The 18,568-nt window shown below is 43.0% G+C and overlaps 1 protein-coding gene across 2 annotated transcripts in view; it reads right to left on the reverse strand.

Moving 5' to 3' along the window:
• The window catches only part of KHDRBS1 (KH RNA binding domain containing, signal transduction associated 1), a 41,767-nt gene that overhangs the window by 12,115 nt on the left and 11,084 nt on the right, over positions 1-18,568 (reverse strand). Inside the window, exons 2-9 of one of the 2 annotated variants that reach the window (XR_007126835.1) lie at positions 13,015-13,139; positions 12,068-12,184; positions 9,999-10,145; positions 7,217-7,350; positions 6,256-6,457; positions 5,652-5,719; positions 4,612-4,670; positions 1,933-2,125 (exon numbers count right to left, since the gene is read on the reverse strand). Coding sequence is in view for 1 of the 2 variants with exons in the window: in XM_047727335.1 (XP_047583291.1) it covers positions 2,028-2,125; positions 4,612-4,670; positions 5,652-5,719; positions 6,256-6,457; positions 7,217-7,350; positions 9,999-10,145; positions 12,068-12,184; positions 13,015-13,139 (950 nt within the window). In the remaining variant the exon portion in view is untranslated. Of the gene's footprint in view, positions 1-782; positions 2,126-4,611; positions 4,671-5,651; positions 5,720-6,255; positions 6,458-7,216; positions 7,351-9,998; positions 10,146-12,067; positions 12,185-13,014; positions 13,140-18,568 lie in introns of those variants that run through there. The other variant, XM_047727335.1, reaches the window with a different exon arrangement.

Raw genomic sequence — 18,568 nt, forward strand, 5'->3', positions numbered from 1 at the left:
TCTACAAATACATTTTTTTGTTGGTGTGTTTTAAAAAAGAAAAAAAATGTCCATCATGCACTGCTGCAGGCAGCTTGGCACTTCCATACAAGAGGATTTTTCACCCCCGAGCAGTTTAGGTGGCTCCTTTAGGGAAGGCACGAGAACCCTGAGAATGAACAGAGGAGTGGAAACAGGGCCAACCAATTCCATCATTTCCTCTCTTGGTCTCTCAGGAGGGAGTTCAGAGCCAGCCGATCATGCCAGATCCTGCCCCAGCCCAGCTGATTTGTTAACAGCATTTCTGGGATCGGAAGGGAAACCCATAAGGGCACCCAGGGTTTGCTGAATTGCCGTATCCAAAGGCAGGTGCTATCCCTTTCCAAGCTCACGGAGATTATTTGGTGTCACGCTTAGGGCCACCTAGGGGCTCTACAGAGGTGCAGACGGGGTGGCTGGCACTTTAAACACTGAGGCCTATGTATGGAAACCAATCCAAGTTTCGGCTCAGTTGGGTTTTTCTCTCCATTTTTAGACAGAAATTAGAGTTTGTGATAGGATGGGATAAAACTGCTGTCAAAACAACTTCCAGGGGGTGAAAAAGCTTTGATTATTTTTAAACTAAAACTTAACAACTCGATAAACTTTTTTTTTGGTAAACTTAAAATAAAATCCCCCCCACCACTTTTAAGAATATCTCCAACTTTTAACAAGCCCATTAACTTTAGAGTTAATTTAAGTTTATTTGAAAGAGAAAACTATTTTATTGTCCACCCAAAAAAATGACAATTCATCACATTTACTTTGATTAAAAAAGGACTAAACTTTATTGACAAACTGCTGCAGACATTTTGACATAAGTTTAAGCTACCTATTTAGGCAGACTTACACATGTAGCATTTAATCTTCCAAGAACAAAATGGGAGGACGGTACAAATCCAATTAGGACTTTAACTTATGTACAAAGTGGATTTTGATTCCTTTTTCATTCAGCTGCAGTGTCCCTTTTTATATCATGCTAGTGTTGAGACATACTTGACTGACTACCTTGGAAACAGTTCAATATTGACAACCGTCACTTAAAAAAATCATCAGCTTTTGGTTCCAGTGTCCAAGTGAGCTTTTCATGGAGCGCAGAACCTCAGATGGACAAAACACTTTGTCTTTTTAAATACTGAAATTTTAAATTATTAGTGCTATCACTGAAAGATTTTTCATGGCTAAAAAGCTCTGCATCAAATTCAATCCAGGTGGCTAGCCCCTCTCCCCAAATCCACCTCTTCAAAACCTGCTCCCCACTAAGTATCTCTCAACACTGTATGTCTGGGGCTAGATTTCAAAACCCACATAATGAAAAAGTCAGTTTTACAAACCTAATTTTGTTGTTGTTGTTTTAAATCAATTAACGTTAAAAATTGCATCAACTATTTAATTCATGAGGATCTTTCATATTAAAATTTAACCTTAAGATTCAACCGCCATGTGCTTTTAAAGGAAACATTTTTAGAGACGTCTGAGCTCACTTTTACATGGTGGCACCTACTGCCGTTAACGTTGTGATTTTAAATCTTAAACAGCCCTGAATTTTGAAATGTAGCCTAGTTTGGGATTCTGCAACTACAACTTTACGGGATGCCTCAAATCAAAACTAAGAGAAAGTTAACAAGCCTTAAACTTCAGAACCTTTAAGCAAGCAATGTCACTTTTGAAACTAACAGGTTTGTGGTTGTTTTTTTTTTACTCAACTTTTTTTTTATTATAAAAGGTACATTTCTGTTTATATTTAAACAACAAAGAAAAAAGCATCTACACACTTAAAAAATTAATTCGATATTCCTAAATCTATTTTAACTCATTTTAAAATACTACATACAGAAGCCAGAATGCAGAGTTAAGAATGGAGTAAGGTGGGGAGAAGAAGGGGACCACGAAGAAAAACACTTAGACAATTACTTGTCTGTTGTGGGTAAAGCAACAGGAATCCTGGGAGATACAAGAAATCAGTAACAACTTTGCTCATAACTGATATTTTCCCCTCATGTTTGTTTTTAATAACGTCCATATGGGTGCTCTCTGTATGCTCCCTTCACCGGCCTAGCTGGAGGGGCCTTCAGCGACGGCCTGGTCCCATTCCAGTCGTCTTGGCCTGCGGGGAAAGCAAGAACAGTTTATAAACCACACGCCATGGGCATTATGGGAGGAGCAAGAATAGGTCATCTGGTAAAGATCACCAAAGACACCGCTTTGTTTCCAGTGTCTTGCCACGTCCCAGTGGTCCTTGCTTTTTGCTCTGCTTGGCTCTCCTCAACAGCTTCATTTCCCAGCTGTAGGGCAACTCTGAGCAGACAGACAGAAGGAAACGGCTCAGAAAAGGCCTGGAGTCATCTTTAGCAAATATGTTCTCCACAGGCCATATGATCTCTCCTCCAGCCCCCAAATCTGGATAAACCCAACACCTTGCTTGAGACAGTGAGGAAATGAATCTCAGTAGGTCTTCAACGCCCTTTTTCCTGCTCCCAATGGAATTGGGCAAAGAAAGCCTCAACTGGGCAAAGAAAGCCTGTGGAACCTTCAGGAAGTCAGACTGGAAGCAGGTAGCTCCCTATCCAACAGCAAATCAGGTTTCCCTGTCGAAAAGTGTCCTCTCTGGGAGAAGTAAGCAAGGGCCGCATTTCATGAGGCCTCCCCATCAGCAGAGCTGCTCCACTGCTCTGGCGTAGGGAAGCAGAACGTGTTTATAGCACTGATACGGAGAATTCACTGTTTCCTTTCTCATGCAATAGTCCAGAGAAGCCAGACAACGTGGTTGACAGCCCCAAATGACTTTCTTGTGTTACACGGAAAAGCCTGAAAGAGATGATCGTTTACTTCTACAGCTGACCTCTTATGAAAAGTTGCTGCACGTATGAGCTCGTTTTCCCACTCGCCCCCACAGGCTACCCATGCCAGTTCATCCCCAACGCGTTTCCCCAGCTGCCTGCATTCACAAATCTGAGCCTCTATCACTGTAAGTCTAAAACCTCTACATGGACCTCAAGTCTCAGAGACCCGATCTAAGGCTATTTTTACCCTTAGTATAATAGGTACAGCCATTACTTTCCAAATGGCTTCTGGTACTAACAAGACAGTTTATTTTTGTAATTCTGTTTATAAAGGCCAAAATCATAACAGATTAACTGTGGCAACATCACACCAGGAGCAGAAAAGGCAGCCTGCCTCTTTCAGAGCAGTCTCTTCTCAGGCAAAACAGAAATGGAATTCAGTCAAACATACACAGAGGCAGCATTGTGCTGCCTCACCGACGGGAGGGAAATACCCTGGGGCAATCCCACTGCCCTTCTAAATACTGGCCTACGAGAGCGGAGCAGTGTTACTGATGGCAACTGTCCAGCACCATTTAGCTAGAATTGGTAAAACGGTTTCCCTAGGCAAGCAGCTGACTGGCTACTACAGACTGCGCTGACGAGTTAGGCTCAGCTTGTCTGCGGGAGCTCTAAGGGGCTAGGGGTAAGGGGAGACTGTTAACTAGTGTCTTAAGATGAATTGTCAATTGCTGAGCCCCTGGCCAAGGACTCTGGAATTCCCTCAGGTATGCTGAAAATACCTTGCATTTAAAAAGCGGCTCTCTCTGCACCCACACGGAACTGCCTTTGGGGCCCATTAACACGGGGCCATAACTGGCACTCAAGGACACTCTTGAGCAATGTGTTTTCAACTAAACAGACAGTTCGGTCCGCTGCCATTCCAGCCTCTATAGCTCTCTTGAGATCAAGTACTGAGCTGAGATGTCTCCAAGCTAGGAAGGAGCTTGGTGCCAGTACTGCCCGGAAGTGGCCCCAGCTCCTACTGCCCAAGATCTGAAATGACAGGCAGGATGCTTGCACCCAACCTGCTTTTGCCTAGCTACCTGCCATCTGGTTGGTTTCCCTTCCGCTAACATTTCCTCTACAATGAGATTCTTTTCACTGAGATCCAAAATTCTTCCTCAGAATGAAGTGGGGTGGGGTGCATGGGTGGCTCAGTTGGTTAAGCATCTGCCTTCAGCTCAGGTCATGATCCTGGGGCCCTGGGATCGAGCCCTACATTGGGATCCCTGCTCAGTGAGAAGTCTGCTTCTCCCTCTCCCTCTGTTGCTCCCCCTGCTTGTGCTCTCTTACTCTCTCTCCTCAAAATAAATAAATAGAATCTTAAAGAAAAAAAATGTAGTGGGGCTGGAAAATAAAATTGGATATGATGTAGTTCTCAGTATCTACCATGTGGCCTAGGCACCAGCAGCAAGGGCCCTGCAACATGACCTAGGCCTGGCAATCTCCCCGGTCTAAAGGAGAAAAGGATCAACATCAGCTTAAAAGTCTGCTGCTCCAACCAGGCCTAGCTGGACCTGAGCCCTAGTCTAAGACATCTGCTTAATTAGCCTTCTAAGGGTAACCCCATCTCACCTTAAGGGCTCCTCTTTCTATGGGACATCACACAATTGCAATAAGAACGGGATGGCTACTGTCCTATCAACATCTCAGCTTTCTAAAGGTTCCTCTTTCGGTGTGTGACTGGCAGCCCCCCAGCAATCCAGTCACTAGCATTCCCGCAGACACTTACTTGCACACTCTGCCCACCATGGAAATAAAGACATACCATAAGCTTCGTAAGAATCCTGAACCTCCCCATGTCCATAGTCATAATATTCTGAGTCCCTGGAAGCCAAAGACAAGAGTGTTAGAGAGCTACAGAGTAACTCTACTTCCATTCCCATCCTCCCACATTTCAGGCATTTAACTACATGTGTAGGGCAGGAAAATGCTCATTTTGCCCCATCTCCAAACCAGAAAATATTTCCAAAACAGGTATGTGCTGTGTACTTAAACAACAACAACAAAAATTACAACTATTGCAAAGAAAAATGGATACCACATAAAGTGAAAAAGCACAATCCAAAACTGACCATCTTAATCACAGTGTACACACACACACACACACACACACACACACACAAATTTATAGGGCTCTCTGGAAGAGAGGAAACAAACATACTGTTCTGTGCCCACTGTACAATTATGAAATACTTTTTTAATCAATCACAGATAAAATACATATTCACAAAAACATTATTTAAGAGTGCAGAAAATAACCTAAGTTATGGTAGTAGGATTCTAGCTTCCTTTTAAACTTTAATGCACCTTTAATGTGGCAATAATACATCAAAACAATTTAAAGGCATTTCCCCTTCATTTCCATGTGGTCACAGCTCAGGAAATTTTCACGTTATTCCCAGATTCTATACTATAAATTCAGATACAGAGGGTGCCTGGGTGACTCAGTTGGTTGAGTAACTGCTTTCAGCTCAGGTCATGATCCTGGAGTCACAGGATCGAGTCCTGTACTGGGCTCCCTGCTCAGCAGGGGGTCACCTCCTCTGACCTTCCCCCCTCATGCCTGCTCTCTCTCAAATAAATAAAACCTTTAAATAAATAAATAAATAAATAAATAAAAATTCAGATTCACAGTTCCCCTAAGCTTACAGATCTGCGTGCCTTATATATGTGGAAAAGAAAGGAGACACCCCCCAAAGAGGAGACACATTGCTCTGCAGATGTGTGCTACCTAAATCTCTCCGTTGTTCCAACTCCCTCCATCCACCCCAGGACACGAAACAGTACTTCTCTTGCCTGACTTACCCTTGGCTCTGGCTGTAATAGCCTTCGTAGCCTTCATAACTCTGTTCTGCATATGTGTCGTCATACCCCTACAACAAATAAAATGAAAAAGAAAGGCAAAATCACACAGAATGGGGAAGGTAATTACATCCCATGGGAGGATGGTAGGCTTCTAGATTAACAGAATGCAGAATTTTCCCCCCAAATTAACACCCGCTGGTAAAGAGTTGACAGAGAAAAAATTTTTTTTTTTTTTTAAGAAAAAATGAAACAAAACTGAACCATCAACCAAACCAAACCACCCTCCAAATTGTGGGCAGGAAACAAGGAAAAGTGTTGAACTTGAGCATTATCAGCAGTACTAGTGAAAAGACCCCTTATTAAAACACTGTATATTTGTCAAGGCACAGCCTACTCCTACTTCCTCTATTCATATGTAGTAAACTATGCTTAATATGGAAAAATCTTCTCATAGTTTAACATTCACTGCAAAAGAAGAGACCAGACTGCAGATCTTATAGGCAGTCCCTGCCACCTACACCAAGGGCCAACAATGCCCTATCATTCAACTTCCTTTGGCAGCCTGCTAGCTATTGGGAAATGGCACACTGCTCAAACTTCTTACATATTCTTCATAGGTTTCTGGTGCAGGGGGCGGAGGCAAAGGTATCCTCTGGATGCCTGCTGTCCGTGCTCTGGGTGCTGGAGCACCCCTCACTGTAGGTGGGGGCGGCACTCCTCGAGTTACCGTGGCACCTCTGGTGATGGCTCCTCTCACGGGTGTACCACGTACCAAAGCCCCACGAGGTGGTCCAACACCACGGCCCCTGCAAGAAGAAAACGTTGTGTTTTTTTTTTAAGATCTTATTTATTTATTTGACACAGAGAGAGAGATCACAAGCAGGCAGAGAGGCAGGCAGAGAGAGAGGAGGAAGCAGGTTCCCTGCCAAGCAGAGAGCCCAATGCAGGGCTCGATCCCAGGACCCTGAGATCACAACCTGAGCTGAAGGCAGAGGCTTTAACCCACTGAGCCACCCAGGTGCCCCAGAAAATGTTATTTTAAATGGAGATTTTAATACATAGATAATACTTTCATGTTCAGATTTGTTTGCAAATTCTGGAGCCAGACAGATCCCACATTGCCTTAAGCAGACCATTATTAAAACACAGAGGAAAAAACAAATGAACAAACAAACAAAATCCCCAAAAAACCCAAAGAGGTGGGTAAAGGACCCATACTGGAGACTGCCCAGGTTCCCAAGTGGACCTGTAAATGTTTCATCAGTGTACTACTTTGGAAAGTCTGAACACTCCATAAAGGTCAGTCACAAAAGGTAAACTTCTCACTTCTAAAGCCAGAGACCATTCTAAACTGCTAGAACTATCCAAAATTAAAAGACCAAAAGTTTCAACAAGACTGCTGCACTTGGCTATGGCCAAAGGACCTAAGATCTACTTAATTCCACTCTTGCTGGTACAAGTCCTGAGGCCCCCTTCTAAGACGGAAGAAAGATTTCACCACTAAGGGAGAAATGGTTCTGGCCAAACTTACATCCTGTTTCTAGTTGTTTCCATTATTTTTTTACCTGGGAACAGGTGGAGGAGGAGGTGCAGCTCCTCGGCCTCTCACTGGCACCCCACGTCCGCGAGAGGGCTCCGGTACTCCATTCAAGTAGGAAAGCTCTAGAAATTGCTCCTGGCAGATATCATCCATCATATCCTGCAAATGAAAGATAAAAGGATTACTGGGCCACATCTCTACCTTCTGTTGAGAAGCTGTCCAGCCCACATAAGCCTTGGATACTAAGACCAGTTCTGAATGCCCAGATGAAGTCTCAGGTCATGCATTTTCTGAAGTCAAATGGCACCCTACCTGTCACCTCTTCGAGGAAAGTCCTGATGGCAGACCCCTCATTATTCGGCTGAAGCTTTTCATAATTAGTCCCTACCTGGCTCTCCAGATCACTTCCATCCACTCTCCACGGATAAATTCCTTTCAAGCCATGCAGAACCACCTGCAGTTCAGAACCTAGCATACTTAGACACCCATTCTTGCAAATAGCTTCCTTTTCCTAGAACAGTAAAAGCTGCTACCGTTAATTAAGCTCTACGCACTGGGTACTTTATAATAAGCTTGCTATAGGTTTTGCATTTAATCTTCAAGGTTACCCTGAAGTAAGTAAGCAGGTCGTCCCATTTTACAGCTGGGAAACGGAATCAGGGCATATAAAGCCACCAGCCTAAGGACAGACAGCTAGTAAGTAGCAGACTTGATGTGAATTCAGAATTACCTGTCTCCAAAATCTAGGCTTTGAATCATCTGACGACACTGCCTTTTTTGTCTACCTGAGAGACTAACGCACTCTTAGAAGACTTAATCTAAAATATTCTTCTTTTGAAAACCTTTCTTTGATGCCACCCCCACTCCCTCCTCTTTTTCCACAGCACCGTGTTAATTTTCTCGACCCAAGCACTTACCACGTCATTCTAGAATTGTCTTTCTCACTAGATTGTGAGAAAGGAGCCATTTTTGTAACTTCAGACCCAAGCAGAGTATTAGGCACCTACCAGATACTTAACAAATGTTTGGGATGAACAAGGAACCTGAGGCTCAGAAAAGTGAAATAATAACTTGTCCAAGATGACGCAGATAAAGGTCCCAGTCCAGTGCTCTTCCTACTGTACCAGGAAGCCTCTCTGGTACAGTTAATGGTTCTAAGGGGAAAACGGAGGCTCTGGTCATGGATGCAAAAATAGGCTCACTTTCTTTTTCTTCACAAGAGGGAAGAATTGAGTCAAATGCCATTTGCAAATCTTTTCACATATTTCCTGATGAGAGCCATTCAGTTTTAATACTCCATGCTTTTTATATATCCCAGGTGGACAGAGCTTCAAGAATAAAAGATTCTAGTCACCAACTCTTCACCTCCTCCTACCTTGCACATTACTGCTGCTTGAGACCCACCCTGGAGAATCAGGTGACCAGTGACGGCCCATTTACCTGGATTCTACCAAATGCTAACACCAATACCAAGGACACCCAGATACACCTGGCAGACATATTTTTCGAAGATCCACTTATATGAAAGCCTTGTAAAGCTATTCCTTTTGAGAAATACGCTGAGACTAAGGATAAAGAGGAGATATGCGTTCCCATACAGCCCTTCAGACACTGGGAGGCTCAGGGTGCTTCAAGAGAACACCTCAAAAAGAGCAAAAAGAACTCCCTCAAGGGAAAATTTACCAGCTCTGAGGTCTTCTCTAGGAGATTTTAAATTGGCTGTTCCATGTTTGAACATTCTAACGAAGACGAGGTACTTGGAAGCAAAGCAGCTGCTGAGACATCTGAGACAGTGTTGGAATTCTTAGAGCTCAGCATTATAGGTACACACTGCCTATAAATTTTTGCTCTACCGATTCTCACATCCTCTGACAACCACATTTAGTTCCAACTCCTCATTCTGCATACACAAGAAAGCCAACAACTGTATCTCACCTCCTCTTAGTTTTAGTGATGAAAACAGGAAGCTTTCTCGACTCTCGTGAAGAGTATTTCCCATGCTTCCCAAGGTTCCAGATTCATGCCTGGTTATTAAATATTCAACTGTAATATGCTAACTCTGGCAACCAGTAAGTCTTGCTGAGCAAAAATCACACCATTTTCTACTTATTCAAAGAATGGACCTTCTGACCAGGTGGTAATAAGCAAGACTTAAGGTAACCTGGGCTGTCCCAACTCTTCGTGGGCCTCCGTTATACTCTGAAAGAAACTGCACACCTATTTGTTTAATATCATCAACAGTCAAGCCTATAACAATCACACCTCTTTCAAATCAAACCCTATGTAAGAAATTCCTTCAGGAGAGAAAGCCCTGAATACACCCTAGTCAAAATTTGATCTATTAAGATTGGAAGCTAGAAGCCTCTTGCTGCTATCTTCTACACTCTTCAGAGTCTAGAACATAAACCCTTGAGTACAGGGGGTTTACAACCATCTTAGCCATTTTCCTATCATAACTTCCTAGTTCCACACTAGTACCAACACACTTAGCTCAGTCAAGACTCTTAAATCTTTCTTAACCAGACGTTCAGATGCCAGACACACTGTGGACCTAAGATACTAACAACAGATCCCGGGATATAACTAAAAACACATTAGATAAGGAGGGGTAGAGTGGCTTTGGGGTACAGTGCTTTGAGGACTAGGTAAAAGTAACACACTATCTCAGAAAAATGAACATAAATAAGGAATTTGGTATGCAATCTCAGGCTATGCAGAGATTGTGATTAAGAACCCCTGCCTCATTAGCAACAGCACAAGATCCCAGTTCTCTCTTGCTCAGTGATACAGGATGTGGATTTCCTTACTGGTACTAGGAACTTCTTGACTTCCTCCATAGCATGGGCCATGAGAGCATAAGCTTCACATGGGGGTCCAAAGACTTCAATGAAGACATGCAGATCCATATTCAAGTGGGCGTATTTGGGGTCTCCACCTTTGCGCAGCTCTTCCTCCTATGGAAAAACGCAGAAAGACATCATTATCACATGGAATGGAAGAAAATGACACTGTTATGTCCAGCGTAAAGAGACACCAAGAAATAACCTAAACATCTCAGAAAAATAGTAAAGTGTAAGAAGAAAGCAAAACAAGGTCTAGAGAATAGTAATTCACACAACCTGCTAAACCTGTAATCAGTCTGCTACTAAAAGTTAACCACTGTCTTGATTTCCTGATGTATTCACTGCAGCTCTTATTAGAAGGTATAAAAGAGAGAAACGTAATTCCAGTCTTCATTCAGATATCAGCTGTTTGCCAAGCATGCATGCATTCACTCATTGCCAAGCATTTGCTTTTCAATCCCAGCTAGTGCTGTTAAGTACCAGCTCTTCTTCATCTTCTTTTTTTTACCTTAAATAAATAAATAAATAAGCAAGCAAGCAAGCAAGCTTATTTATTTATGGGGAGCAATGGGAAGGGGAGAGAGAATCTTAACAGGCTCCATGCATAGCGCGGAGCCCAAGGCAGGCTTGACCTCATAAACCCTGAGATCATGACCTAAACAGAAACCCAGAGTTCAATGCTTAACTGACTGAGCCACCCAGGTACCCCTAAACTTTTAAAATTAATTAGTTAATTATTTTTTAAAAAACGATTTTATTTATTAATTTGAGAGAAAGACAGAGAGAGCACAAGCAGGGGAGAGGTAGAGGGAGAAGCAGACTCCCTGCTGAGCTGGGTGCCTGACGTGGGACTCCATCCCAAGAACTGGAGATCATGACCTGAGCAGAAGGCAGATCCTTAACCATCTGAGCCACCCAGGCGCCCCACTTTTTAACTTATTAAGTGACCTCTACCCCCACTGTGGGGCTTAAACTCACAACCCCGAGATCAAGAGCCACATGCTCTCCTGACTGAGCCAGCCGGGTGTCCCAGCACCAGCTCTTCTTATTTGCTTATATGGTCTGGGGAGTTCTAGGGGAGGAAAAAAGTCAGGAGAGTGAAGAAAATCCCATGTAAATCTCATTAGGTAAAATAATATACTTCAGCCCTAAGTGCATCCATCTAGTGAGAAATGTGAGTGTACAAAAGAAGGGGCTCTGAGAAAACAGTGTTCTAAGTTTTTAGGCTATATCTGCCACATCTAAAAAGCTGACCCTAGAAGGCTAAGACTAATCTATTTGGATAGGAATTTTTTTTGATACTTCTGAAGAATACAAAGCCCATGGGGCTATGACATGGAAAAAAAAGCAGCTTGAGGTTCTGTTGTCAGGATTACTCACGGTTCCTTCTGAAATACTTTTAGTGTTCTTTCACATTCCAGCTGGCTATTAAAAAACTCAGACAACTAATCCTCAGACTCACCTGCACTCACAACATTATTGCTCTCACTTTTCTATGTTATTGGCAAGGGAATACGCTATTCACATTTTAGTGTCTTTAGTCTGGATAAGTTTTAGTATATCCAGCTCCCCTTCCAAGTTTTCAGAGATAAGCTTACAAAAGTCAAAGTTGCTACTTGCTTCCATTACTCGCGGTCAAATGTCAGGAAAGAAACAATCACCAGGGCACATCTAGGCTCTTCCAGGGTTGCCAAGCAAGTAAGTTAACCTGGTCTACAATCTCTCATACACAAACTGAAGAGATTCACATTCTATACATTTATTTATTTATTTATTTAAAAAGATTTTATTTATTTATTTGAGAGAGAGAGATCACAAGCAGGCAGAGAGGCAGGCAGAGAGAGAGGAGGAAGCAGGTTCCCTGCTGAGCAGAGAGCCTGATGCGGGGCTCGATCCCAGGACCCTGAGATCATGACCTGAGCCGAAGGCAGCGGCTTAACCCACTGAGCCACCCAGGCGCCCCACATTCTATACATTTATAAGCACTGGCTTCCAGAAGGCACGGGCTTCTTGCCTCATTGGTATGAGCTTACCTTGGCTTTGTCTCGCATTGAGCCCTTGCCCAGCACAGAGATCTTTGCACCAGTCTCTTCTTGCAGTCTTTTGATTGTATTCCCCTGTGGCCCGAGGATCTTCCCCACAAAATTGAACTGACGGAAAATAAAAACGGATTTCTTATACACATTTCTGTAAAACATTTCCACATGTATTACCTCATTTGATCTTCAACAACCCTATAAAATAGGGGTCCTGTTACCATCTCCATTTTACTGAAGAATATGCTGAGGATAGACTGAAAAGAAGTGAATAGTCTAAGCTTATACAACTAGACAACAGCAGTTCCTAGACTTGAACTTGGGTTTCCTGATGTAGTCTGGTGCTCTTTTCAAACTATCACACTACAACCCTCAGTATTTCAACACACATAAACATTTTTAAGGCAATGACCTCAGAAAAGACATATGGCATTCTTTTGTAGTACCTGTTTGGTGAATTAAATAGAACTAATTTCTCTTCTTTAAAAAAAGGAGAGGAGGAGGAGAAAAACGAGAAGGCATTTATTTAAAATTAAAACACGGAATAAGAAATAAAACTAACTTCATCTAGTCAAGGATTTGTATCACATTTCCTGTATTTAGATTTTGTGTCCATCTTCATCCCGCCATATCAATCTTTTGACAGAGAGCAACTCTTCAATTTTTGTGTGTGTTTGTGTGTGAACTTGGAGCCTGAACAAACATTTGAGAAAGAAACTCTTTTTGGTAATAAAAAGTTGATTTTATTTCCTTCCTAGCAATAGGTACGCTGTTAGTTATGGAAATAGATGTTTTAACTGCCAGAAACAAGTACTCCAACTATGGGAGGGAAGCTTCACAGGCTCAAGGACCTGATGCTTCACAATTTCCAGAAGTCTTTATTTCAGCCCATGGCTCTCACACCTACAGAGACAACAAAGTGAGTGAGGCACGTTATGGCTTACCTTGGGATACTGCTTGACGGGTATCAGTACCCGTTCCTTCAGCTTCATGTTCTTATGAGAAAATAAATCCAGGTAATTCTCCTCATCATCCTTTTTTGAATCTCCTTTCTGAATCTTCTCAATTTCTGAATAAGACAAACACAATGAACTAGTTTGTTCTGGTAACTAGACGCAAATTTCCGAGTCTGCATAAAGCAGTAAGAGAGTGTAAGACCGAATAGATCAGACATATGGAGTTGACTAGGAAACCCAAAGGCTGCTTCTCAGGAACGCAGTTTGCTCTTCCACTCCTACCTGAAACCTCTACATCAGAGCCATTCAAATGTTTTTCAAGAATAAGTGAATTTAGGGGTGCCTAGGTGGCTCAGTGGGTTAAAGCCTCTGCCTTGGCTCGGGTCATGATCCCAGCATCCTGGGATCGAGTCCCACATGGGACTCTCTGCTCAGCAGGGAGCCTGATTCCCCCTTTCTCTTTGCCTACTTGTGATCTCTGTCAAATAAATAAATAAAATCTTAAAAAAAAAAAAAAAGAATAAGTGAATTTAACAAAAACAATGCCAAGAGACGGGGAAAAGGGGATGAATGAACTAAAAATAAGGTCTGCATCAGGGGCGCCTGGGTGGCTCAGTGGGTTAAAGCCTCTGCTTTTGGCTCAGGTCATGGTCCCAGGGTCCTGGGATCGAGCCCCGCATCAGGCTCTCTGCTCCACGGAGAGCCTGCTTCCTCCTCTCTCACTGCCTGCATCTCTGCCTACTTGTGATCTCTGTCTGTCAAATAAATAAATAAAATCTTTAAAAAAATAAATAAAAGTAAGGTCTGCATCAAACAAACAAAAAAAAGCACAATGTTGTATCTTTATGAAGAAACAAAGATCAGTAATTTTAATATACAATGAACAGTCCCATTAAAATACCATTGTGACAGTAGTGCTTTGGATGATAGTCCTTAAGAGCTTTGAAAGATGTGGTTCTTAGTTGGCTACTCACTAGTTGTGTCAACTTTGAAAAGTTATTTAATTGCTCTAATTTTAGGCTTCTTCATCTGTAAAATGAAAGCAGTATCTACCTTGTGAGGCTGCTATAAAGACCGAATAAAATAACATATGTACACATACTAACTAAAGCCCATTTCCTAGAAAGTGCTTAAGTGTCAACATTATCTAGCCCAAGTTTAGTCAATGCCCTAAAGGAAAACATGCACTGAGGTATTTTTAAGTCACAGACTAAGATAGTTTCATCAGATATAACCTTTGTATACAGAAAGATTTCCCATAATTAGTGATTTTCACTCATTCATTCATTTATTGTAAGCATCTGAGTGCTTCCTATGGAGAGGCAGATGATGGGGGAGATACAGGTATGATCATTAACCACTAGGGGAGACTTACAAAGGGCCAGACATCTAGCCTATCAATACAGGACATACGGCAGAACAAGTCAGATATAATCCCCATCTTCACTGCGTTTATAAACTGACATTCCCAGTCTATGAAGATGAAAGCGAAGTACACTTAAGTGCTACAACAGGAGTCCTAACAGAGATGGGGCAGTGTGCAGAGGCAATGAACAGCAACTAAAATGTTATATGGTCCACTGAAAAGAGTCAAAAAACTAAATTTATACTCCTTTAAGTCACTGGGACAGTCTAAATAATACAGAACGTTCTCCTTATATACTATCCCCATACTGTGTTTCTATCTCCTCTAATTTTTTTTTTTAAAGATTTATTTATTTGACAGAGAGAGATCACAAGCAGGCAGAGAGGCAGGCAGAGAGAGAGGAGGAAGCAGGCTCCCTGCTGAGCAGAGAGCCCGATGCGGGACTCGATCCCAGGACTCTGAGATCATGACCTGAGCCGAAGGCAGCGGCTTAACCCACTGAGCCACCCAGGCACCCCTATCTCCTCTAATTTTTAGAAAGATTTTATTTAAGAGAGAGAGACAGATTGCATGTGCCCTAGCATGGGGCGGGGGGATGAGGGGCATAGGGAAAAGGAAAGAATCTCAAGCAGACTCCTGGCTAATCAGGGAGTTCAAGGCGGAGCTTGATCTCACAACCAAGAGATCATGACCTGAGCTGTTACCAAGAGCTAGACACCTAACCAACTGAGCCACAGGCACCCCTCTACCTTCTGTAATTTTAAGGTAAGGGTTCTCAAACTTCAGTATGCATCACAATCACCTAGAGGGCTTGTTCAACTAGATTACTGGGCCCCAACCCCAGTCTGGGATTTGTGTTAGGAATCTGCATTTCTAGCAAGTTACTAGGTTATGCTGATATAAAGCAATATAAAGTAATATCTCTTTATACCTTAAACCAGTGGCTTTCACACTTTGAAAGCCACTGGTTTAAGGTATAAAGAGATATTACTTCAGGGGCACCTGGCTGGCTCAGTTGGTAGAGCATGTGACTCTTGATTTCAGGGATATAAGTACGAGACCCATGTTGGGTGTGGGGATTACTTAAAAACAGAATATTTGGGGAGCCTGAGTGGCTCAGTGGGTTGAGGCCTCTGCCTTCGGCTCAGGTCGTGGTCCCGGGGTCCTGGGATCGGGCCCTGCATCGGGCTCTCTGCTCCTCGGGGAGCCTGCTTCCTCCTCTCTCTCTCTGCCTGCGTCTCTGCCTACTTGTGATCTCTGTCTGTCAAATAAATAAGTAAATAAAATCTTTAAAACAAAACAAAACAAAACAGAATATTTAAAACAAAAAAAAGATCTACTATTCAAACACATCATACAAATCCGTACCTTTAACAGTTTTTAAAAATAACCATTTAGACTAAGTCCAGCTGTGAAGTATACAGATGACGGAAAGTCACTTTGCTTCTGACAGACTTCATAAGAGTTCAGAATTTCAAACTGAAGGCTTCTGCTTATTAAAAAGCCTAATTCTGGCACCTAGGTGGCTCAATTGGTTGGGCAACTGCCTTCGGCTCGGGTCATGATGCTGGAGTCCCCGGATCGAGTCCTGCATAAGGCTCCCTGCTAATGGGGAGTCTGCTTCTCCCATTGACTCTCCCCATTTCCATGCTCTCTCTCTCTCTAATAAATAATAAAATCTTAAAAAAAAAAAAAAAAGGCGCCTAATTTCAGATATTATAGAATATGGTGTGCTAACTGTTTATGCCCAAAAGCACACACTCCCTTGCTTTCTGACAATTAAAACTGCTAATTATATTGTAAATGTTCTTTCCCCCCCCCCCAAAGATTTTGTTTATTTGACAGAGAGAGAGAGAGTGTAGCAGAGGGAGAGCAAGAAGCAGACTCCCTGCTCAGCAGGGAGCCAGATGCCGGGCTTGATCCTGGGATCATGACCTGAGCTGAAGAAAGATGCTTAACGACTGAGCCACCCACGTGCCCAACCCCATACTGTAAATATTTTATTGACTGATTTGAGAGAGAGAGAAAAGGAGTGGGGGCAGGGAGAGAGGGAGATCCTGAGACCATGACTCAAGCCGAAGGCAGATGCCCAACTGACTGAGCCACAGCTCCCCCCAATATTGTAAATATTCTTTTTAATTTTTTTTTTTAAATTTATTTGACAGAAAGAGATCACAAGTAGGCAGAGAGGCAGGCAGAGAGAGAGGAGGAAGCAGGCTCCCTGCTAAGCAGAGAGCCCGATGCGGGGCTCGATCCCAGGACTCCAGGATCATGACCTGAGCCGAAGGCAGTGGCTTTAACCCACTGAGCCACCCAGGCGACCCCCGCTTTTTTTTTTTTTTTTTTTTTAAATTTTTAAAGAATTTATTTATTTGACAGACAGAGATCACAAGTAGGCAGAGAGGCAGGCAGAGAGAGAGAGAGGAGGAAGCAGGCTCCCCGCCGAGCAGAGAGCCCGATGTGGGACTCGATCCCAGGACCCTGAGATCATGACCTGAGCCGAAGGCAAAGGCTTAACCCACTGAGCCACCCAGGTGCCCCATAAATATTCTTTTTTAAAAAAAATATTATATTTATCTGACAGAGGGAGAGACACAGAGAGAGAGGGAACACAAGCAAGAGGAGTGGGTGAGGGAGAAGCAGGCTTCCCACTGAGCAGGGAGCCTGATGCGGGGCTTGATCCCAGGACACTGGGATCATAACCTTAGCCAAAGGCAGATGGCTTAACAACTGAGCCACCCAGGTGCCCAATATTGTAAGTATCCTTAACTAAACCTTCACTCCTATGAGAGGAACTGTAGAGGGGTGTGCTCTTCACACTCCTATGTTTCATTGTTTGAAGGACAGAACAAATTTGACCTTAAAATTAACAGACTGGAGCACCTGGGTGGCTCAGTTGGTTGGGTGCCTGCCTTCAGCTCGGGTCATGGTCTCGGGGTCCTAGGATTGAGCCCCACATCCAGCTTCCTGCTCGGCGGGAGGCCTGCTTCGCCCTCTCCCACTCCCCCTGCTTGTGTTCCCTCTCTTGCTGTGTCTCTCTGTGTCAAATAAATAAAATCTTAAAAAAAAAATTAACAGACTAAACCCTTCATTCAACACCCTATTTGTTTGCTGTTTTACTGGTGGTATATCCTGACCCCTATTCTGCCCTCCCACTTACTGCTAATATTAGCTTTTTCTAGTCACTGGTTTTGAGCCTACCATCTCTGAATACATCTCTTCTTGAGTTTCCAGGCTGGAAAACTGGTTACTCAATCCTCAAAAATCCTAGGAACAAAGATGCCACATTTGTGATCTGAAAACATCACCAAAGAGCTTCTAAAAATGTGGAACAAATTACATGCTTCATTTTAAATGTCCCTCTGTGTGTCCTAATTGCTACCATCTAGTTAGGCCCTTCAGCTATATTTTATAGCACTTTCCAGAAACTTTACTCGGCCAGTGCAAGAAGGTAAAACTCAAAGCCTGTTAATCTGTTGTACTCCTACAGGAAGGAGAGCTACAAAAATTGAACTCAAGAGAAAGGTTTGTCTTTATGCAATGTAATGGCACCCAGTAAATTAAAAGGCAGGCCAAGAGAAAGGTTTGTCTTTATGCAATGTAATGGCACCCAGTAAATTAAAAGGCAGGCCTGCTTCGCTTCTCTTTTCTTTCAAGATTTTTTTATTCATTTGTCAGAGACAGAGAGAGAGAACATGAATAAGCAGAGGGAGAGGCAGGGAGAGGGAGAAGCAGGCTCCCCACTGAGCAGGGAGCCAGATGCAGGACTCCATCCCAGGACCCTGGGATCATGACCTGAGCTGAAGGCAGACGCTTACTCAATACCTTTCTTTCTATAACATGGATCTTTCTGTTATATTTTGCACTAATCATATCTTCATTAGAATCCCTTTGTCCAGGGGCGCCTGGGTGGCTCAGTGGGTTAGGCCGCTGCCTTCGGCTCAGGTCATAATCTCAGAGTCCTGGGATCGAGCCCCGCATCGGGCTCTCTGCTCAGCAGGGAGCCTGCTTCCTCCTCTCTCTCTGCCTGCCTCTCTGCCTGCTTGTGATCTCTCTGTCAAATAAATAAATAAAATCTTAAAAAAAAAAAAAAAAGAATCCCTTTGTCCAGTTTACCTCACAGTTTTAAAAGGATATTAAAGCATTTTTAGAGAAGTCCCAGAAGGCTGATTAAAT

This window comes from Lutra lutra, chromosome 4 (genome assembly GCF_902655055.1).
Source record: "Lutra lutra chromosome 4, mLutLut1.2, whole genome shotgun sequence".
Classification (NCBI taxonomy): domain Eukaryota; kingdom Metazoa; phylum Chordata; class Mammalia; order Carnivora; family Mustelidae; genus Lutra; species Lutra lutra.